This window comes from Stylophora pistillata, chromosome 3, assembly GCF_964205215.1.
Source record: "Stylophora pistillata chromosome 3, jaStyPist1.2, whole genome shotgun sequence".
In the NCBI taxonomy this organism is placed as follows: Eukaryota; Metazoa; Cnidaria; class Anthozoa; order Scleractinia; family Pocilloporidae; genus Stylophora; species Stylophora pistillata.
Window position 1 is genome coordinate 13,515,001 of NC_142521.1, and position 7,662 is coordinate 13,522,662.

General features: G+C 35.9%; 1 protein-coding gene across 4 annotated transcripts in view; it reads right to left on the minus strand.

The window, feature by feature from the left end:
• The window catches only part of LOC111335879 (uncharacterized), a 22,926-nt gene extending 15,667 nt beyond the window's left edge, over nt 1–7,259 (minus strand). For 3 of the 4 annotated variants that reach the window (XM_088755504.1, XM_088755503.1, XM_022941874.2), the window contains exons 1-2: nt 6,713–7,259; nt 404–781 (exon numbers count right to left, since the gene is read on the minus strand). In XM_088755504.1, coding sequence (XP_088611630.1) covers nt 404–781; nt 6,713–7,171 — 837 coding nt within the window. In that variant the 5' untranslated portion in view covers nt 7,172–7,259. The remainder of the gene's footprint in view (nt 1–403; nt 782–6,712) is intronic. The other variant, XM_022941875.2, reaches the window with a different exon arrangement.
• Nucleotides 7,260–7,662: the final 403 nt, after the last annotated feature.

Consider the following 7,662-nt stretch of genomic DNA (forward strand, 5'->3'; position numbering starts at 1 on the left):
GCTAAAATAAAACGGTTGGAGTTTCCACGACTAATTTGCGTAATTCGGATGTCACGCTAGCAAAATCACCAAATGTTTGAAGTCACAACGGCGAAGGAAATTCATAAGTTCAAGATGTTTTTTGTATTTAATATTTTGAAAAACATACGCACATCCAGTCTTTTCCTGAACTTATGCTATACTGATCAGTCATTTCTTTTCTTTTCTTTTATTTCCTCTTTGCTCATACGATTGACCCACTTCACGTGCGGGATAGCAACGGGAAAACAAAACATTTCATGAGGAGAGCCTTAGTGGCTGGCCTGGTCCTTCATTCAGTTCCTCCCCTCCGAAAGTTGGATAACACTGCATTGAACACAAAGCTCAGTCACAATTGGTTAAAGAGAGATGTTAGCGAACTTGCCAGTTCTAGTCCTACAATTATGCAGAAATTTCCACTTGAGTCCGTCTCTTTACCAATATATCGTACAGTTCCTCTGGCTGGACTGTCCTTAATAAATGTCACAACTCTTTCATCAATCCTAAGCACTCCATTAATTCCTATCAATGACCTTTGCTCACGTTTTCCTTTCCAAAATGACAATATTGAATCCTTAAGACGTGCTTTTTGTTTAGCTTGGGTAGTTTCATCTTTCTTCACATGTTCTTGGGATTTTATCTCTTGCTCATCTTCTCGTGGTGTCAATTTGTCCAGTCCAACAAAAACACCAGAGTCTGGTGCACAGTTAAAATAACGCTTGTTTCTAAATGTTCCATCACAATCTCCTAACCCTGGAATGTTCTACATATGTAAAAACACATAACAATCATTTTTGAAAACTGGGTCACTGGATAATGCAATTCAAGACTTTTTATCGGCTTAGCCATTATGGTATATCAGCCAATATACCATAATCTACAAAATAATATGGTAAGCGTAAGTGTCAGCTTAAAATTAAAAGGGAGCTAAAAATTTAATAACTTAATTTAACGTTTTTAATACAACAATTATTCCACTCGCGCATGTTGGATATGAGATGATTATAGCCAACTCGGAGCTACGCGCCTCGTTGGCTATCTATCATCTCATATCTAACGCGCGCTCGTGGAATAATTGTTAATTAATTGATGATCATCATCAGTACAATTCCTATCATCGTCATTTCGACTACCTTCGCATAATTATCACCATCATTATTACCACTATTCAAGTAAATTAGAGCACAAATTGCTTAGCACAGTCTATGTCAGGCCATCGTCAAGAAAACATAATCGCTCAATTAATACAATCTTCACTCAATGAACAGCTTCAGACGTCATAGGTTGGTCCTGTGGTCTGAAATGGGTTTATAACAATTGCGGCCGTAGCAAATTAACTGCGAAGTGTGGAGAGTAGCTCACTTTTGTTGTGTCTGTAACTGCCCCAATGTTGCATAAAATTTGGATTTGTCTTTTCATGCATACCATGAGGATTCTAAGCTTCAGAAGTTAAGAATCCAAGCTATGTTTCTTCAACCTCTAGTCATAGTTAAAAAAGCTTTATTGCACGAATTTGTGTTTTAATCTGCATGAGTGAATGGTCAGAAACCAGGAAATATAATTTTGTCTTGTCATGATTTCTAAATGTCATGGTTGTTTTCAGTTTCTTTTAAAATAGATATAAACTTTTAGTATAGAATATAAGATCAAAATAAATACTTAGGAGTGAAATCTGGTATCAGTGTGTTTTGAACCTTTCGAAGTTTGCAGACACTCATTGCTGAACTAGAAGATTTACTGTGCCTCCAAACAGCAAGTTAGATATCCATCACTCAGAGTTACCTCAGAGTCCACTTTTGCGAATAACTGTTAATTATAAAGTAGAATATATTAATTGCAACAGAAAACAGAACAAAAACCAAAACCATAATATCATCCCTTAAATAAGAGACTTAGCAGTGCAATGTTGATCTGAAAAAGTCGTTTTCGACAGTTGGAGCAAATGTTTCCAGGTGGAAAACAAGATATTCAAATGGAAACCCTAGTGCTTTGCCAGACATTTGACTTGCTTGTCTGTTAATTCCCACAGATTCAAATTTTCAGCCAACCAATGCCACATAGCATTCAAACAGATTAACATTTAAAATGAGTGCATGATACCAAAACAGTTCAAATGAAAACACCTCACCAGCTAGCTCACACAAGTCAATCAAATGGCTTAAAGATGCTAGCATACATAATCTCATGTGTAAACAGGAGCCACAGATAAATACATGTAACTAGACATTTTGGAGAGTGGTATCACTGAGTATTTATACAAGTTGTGCTGTATTTGAACAAGACCATAGGGCTAATTTGGCCTTAATTTGAATGAAGTTCTTGGAGTTTCCTATCACTAGGATTTTGAAGCTTTGGCTCTCAAAGTGGATGAAACCATGCAAAGAGGATGGCAAGGGGTTGATACATGACATGTAATTAAGGCTAAAAATCAAGGCTATATGTGATGCTTGAATTTTACAGAAAGGCAAGCAAGATTTATGAATTTATGAACCATTGTAAGACAATTGAATTGCTTCCAGGAATGTTCGTAACCTGTGAATTTTTTTTTTTTCATTTCTGGAAAACCTCAAAATTTCCCAGAAACCTAAAGCACAAGAATAGACAATGAAGTTTTCTTTTCAAAATTTGTGTGTGAACAGGATCAGGACCCTCTCTGCTACCCTCACCAAACATTGTGGTGCAAAATCATGTGTTGATATTTAATCCTTATATTTTCAACTGTTTTTCCTTCTTAATGAGACGTGCTATTTTGAGATTAATTCTAGCAAAAAATCTCATCCTAGAACTAAGAAATAAGCCAATTTCTCATGGCTTAAGTTTTAAATAACTGGCTCGTTATTACTTGAAATAAACTATGCTCTGAGTACTTTCAAACGATTTGAGCAAGAAAAAAACTCTAAGGAAAAAACAAAATCTCATATATGCAACCTCAATTTGGCTTTCTTGAGTTATTTTTTCACTTATGAAGTTAACACAGGTGACTAACCATTCTCACACCTCTATTGAAAAAAACAGAATTGTCCTGATGACAAAATTCAGTTTTTAAAACCCACCCCTCATGCCACTGTGATCAGTATGCATGGACACAAGACCAGCTGAACCCAGGGTAATGTCTAGAGGAAGGAGGTCAGAGGAAGTAAGAAAAATCCAGGGAGTAATTAAAAAGTCAGGAAGTTGTAGGAAGGGTATGTCTAATGATGAGATGCTATCATGATTGTAAACCTCAACAGAAATAGCAATATGAATAAGGCCAAACAGCATATCTTACCTGCAGTGACTGTGGCCATGGATATACCTTAAATCTCCACACATTTCATGAACAACAACAGGAAAAATTACCAATTGTTGGGTGATGTACTTCCAAATTACAAATATTGGAAATTGGTACAGAGACAGTCTTACATCACACCTGTGATCAAGTCTGTTTACTTAGTAAAAGTAATTTATCATCAGCATCTGATATTACGCGATGGTGCGCTCACACAATCCACAAGAAATCACGTAATTCAGAAAAAATCGCACAATTCTTAGAAAACAAACCATAAATAAATGCCTTATTGGAAAAAATTTTGCATCTGCACTTAGTTCAAGATGATTTACCTTCTAAAAAGCCCAAGAGACATTCTGAAACGATTGACTTCACAAACAATCGAGGCTCATTCATTTTTGGCTGGTCCAAGGCCTAATGCTAGTTTTTCATTCTCAAAGAATTGCCCTTTGGCTCAACTCAAACAATTTTTTTCTTTGCATTATCCTATCAGAATTGCTGACATAAATCCATGACATATGGTCCTTCTATACTCGCATTGTAAGTACGTGATAATCAATTAAATTAGCAAAATTTATATCACAGAAGAATCTAACTATTTAAGTTCTTTTGCTTACATCACTGATGTCCTCATGGACAAGTTTATAGTGAAAACGCCCACTGTTCCTTCGTGTTCAAGTACTAGGAAAACCAAATTGAATCTTCCTTCAAATTTGACTGCCAAAGACAAGAGCAGAAAAATACGCCACTTGTACATTCCATGTGGATGATGGACTGATGTTTTGTTCATCATGTAACATAGTAATCGATCACCTAAGAATTCCAAGAATTTATAGTGCTATTAATCATGCCTTGTTCCTAATGGTTTCTGTCGACTTTGATAACCAATAGAAACCTTGATAGCCACCTGTTCTAGTTGACAATTTAAAGGTGCATTATATAGGCTTCATCACCAGCTGTTTGTTGAAAATGAGTGAAGTATGTCTGTGAGTAATAAACGTAAGATAAACCACATTTTCTAATGGAGAGTACAGAAAACACCCATTTAAAGTAAATGTATGTTATGGGGAAAAGTTTATCGACCTATATAATTTGACTGGTGCAACAGCATTGCAAGGTTTAGTGGTTTCCAAGTTTTTGCTCCTTACAGAGTTGGTTTACATTAGGTTTGAGTTGTCCTTTACGGAAAGGCAAGCTTCAGTCACACTGTGGAGATTAGTTTCAACTGTTCTGATCATTTTTAGTCTATGGGACAATTGGACTATTGTAATTCAGAAACTTACAGCTAGCTTGTACTTAACAATTATTCGCCTAAGGTGAGGTGAATATCGTTGAATAATCCCTTAGACGTAGTCAAGGGGATTATTCGAAAATATTCACCGAACCTGAGGTGAATAACTGTTTTAGTATAATTTCAGAGCTGAACAACAGAGAAATTTCTAAAATCATGACATTTTAGTAACAAATATTAACATTTTATTTTAAAATTTTATATAATCCGCGTGGAGCGGTTTATATAGCGTATATAGGGAACCACTCGAACAATCAGATTGCTGGAAACTCTTTGCTCAGCTCTGAAATTATACTAAATAGGGCTATATTAGGTCTGATATACATTATTATAAGTTTTTTTTTATAAAAGTGAAAGGTAGATAGATTTGGCATGATTCTAATATCAAGCTAAAGTCAAAGAAGCATGCGTACAATGCAACTAAGGTGTATGTTTCTCATCACTGTTACTAAAAAAAGCAAGAGTTGATGATTGTAAGGGAAGCATTATGCACTGCACATATATTTGCAATCATTAGATATGTTTACTCAATTATATTCATACTCGGTTTTGTTCAAGTTGTTTTTGTCATTTTGAACTGTTAATTTAACAGTCCAGCACAGTACGCCTTCTGACCTGAGTTAATGCGATTCAAGATGCCCCTTTTTGATTTTTTCAAATAATACGGCTCAAGTTTCTGTCAATTAATGTGAATACTATTTTATACATAATAGCTATGATCATAATAGTAATTGTATGTTTAACAACTGAAAATACAAAAATTGATTATTTTGTTGATCAGATACGATGAATATATGAAGTTCATATATTTTGAACTGCGGTTATAGATACGTATGCTGCATGATCGTCGCAGAGCGCTGCACTAGTATTGCAGGGGTCAGTGGTTCGAATCCCGTACAGGCCTGATTTTTTTCAGGTCTGATTTTTGCTATTGAATAAATAGCGCTCTCCACTGCGACGATCGTGCATCCTATGTATTTTGTTGATCTTTTCAAAAATGAGACTCTGGATTCTTAATAATAATTATAGTAATAATAATAATAATAATAATAATAATACATTCACTGGCCACTTCTCTGTTTGCAAATAATTATTTAATACTAAGACCAAGATAGTAAGCGAATAGGGCCACTTAATATCTATTGAATGGGGGCATCTACAATGAAAAAGCTTCAGTGATGTGAACAGCAAATAATGCAATAGAAACAACAAATTTACCAACTTTGAGCCAATCTGGTACATAATTCCTAGGTTTGGTATACAATTATGTCATAATTGAATTTTTATCCCAATTCACTCCTAATTGCTTATTTTTGGTTCCTTTATGAATAAATCTTCGTTAGAACAGCACAAGAGTGGTTTTCTTTTTCAGAACCCTAGTAAAACAAGCTTTAAATAGTGGAGGGAAAAAATTGCATAATTTGAATAATTTACCGCAAGATAGTCCCTTCTTATCGCACAATCTATCCTGAAAATATCGCACAATTTCTGATTTCTTATTGCACTCTATCAGATGGCCTGGTAAAAGTAATTCAACATCAGCAGACTATTGTCTTTACTTGTGCAGTAGTTGTGCATAAAGTTGTCCTTCATTTTAATTGGTCTTCATTTTGCATATAAAAAAACTGTCATGCTAGGCATCTAGGAGATCACTTAACACTTTAGGTTCAGTTGCTCAATTGCTTAGCTTGTTAGCCCACAACATACCTCACTTGCACACTTGGAAGCCAATTTTTCTCCCCCTCCCCCTCCCCCTCACACAACCTCTCTGTTTAATAAAATGTTTGTGTATTATTTGATTTATAGCTTGTACTTGTCATATAAGAGTTTTATATTTGTGAAAATATCAGTGAATTTGTAACCTTGTAATAATAAAGGCTGACTTTGTCCCCAACATTGCTTGTAGTCATGTAATGTGGTTTAGATTGTGTAGAGAGTTTAAGGGAAACCCACTAGTATTTAAACGGGTACTCCGTGGTTGAGTAGAAGGTCCATAGAAACAACACTAAAGGGTTACACAGCTAAAAAGAACAAGAACGGTTTCCTGTTCAACCATCTCCCACACTTAAATACACACTAAATTCACCCTCGACAAATCATTACGGTCATAAATAACTTAATTAACAAGTACTCACAAGAATCTCAACTCCAAACCAAGTTCCCAGATTGGGCGGTAATTCCCCTTTGTACCAGACAACACCAGGTAAAACCTTTGATATTCTTTCCACTTTAACGAAAACTGCACATCCGGGAAACAATTGTCTTCCAAATGCCAGACGTTTCTTAACTATTGACGTTTGGTATCTTTCTTCAAGTGAAGAAATCGCCAAAAGAAAGTTGGCTTCTTCTTCAGATAGTCGAGTCATATCCTCCATACGACATTCAAGACGTAATGATTTACGTTCAATTCCAACAACAGCCACTTTAGGTAAGTCTGTAGGCTGTTCAGCCTCCGGAACACCTTCTAATAACTCGCCTCGCAAAACTTTCATTGGTTCAAACTTCTTGAGGCCGAGCGAAAAGCACATTTTATCAACTATGCGTTCGACTATGCGATCACGTAGAAGAATATACTTAACACTGGGTTCTTCCATTTCGAGCCGAGGACACAGGAACGACTATTTCACCTTCACTGTAATGGTTTGATCACAATGAGAAGAGAGGAAGACCTGGGAATTTTCCCAAGACCCGTTCGATAGAAAAGAAATCATGTAACTTGTCACCAAATGTCCCGTTATATATAATTAACATCAATTCGCACGCATAACGTGACTTAACATCCCCTGACTAAAACTGCACTGGGGGATAGTCGAGGCTATAACCTAAGTGATATCCTCCAATTTTCGAAACTGACGCCCAGTACGAAAACAGTACGTTATGAGTTTTTTAATTCAAGATGATTTAAAGCGTTGTGTGGGTTGTCACGGAAGAGGGAACATGTTTTCTTTTTTGTCCATAAAATTGTATTAGAGAACACTGAAAAGTGAACATCCTCGCCGTAGATGGTAAGCTGTTTGCAAACATTTTTCCCGCGCGTTGAAAAATATCAGCGAAGAATAATAAACACAACAGCCTCCATTTGACG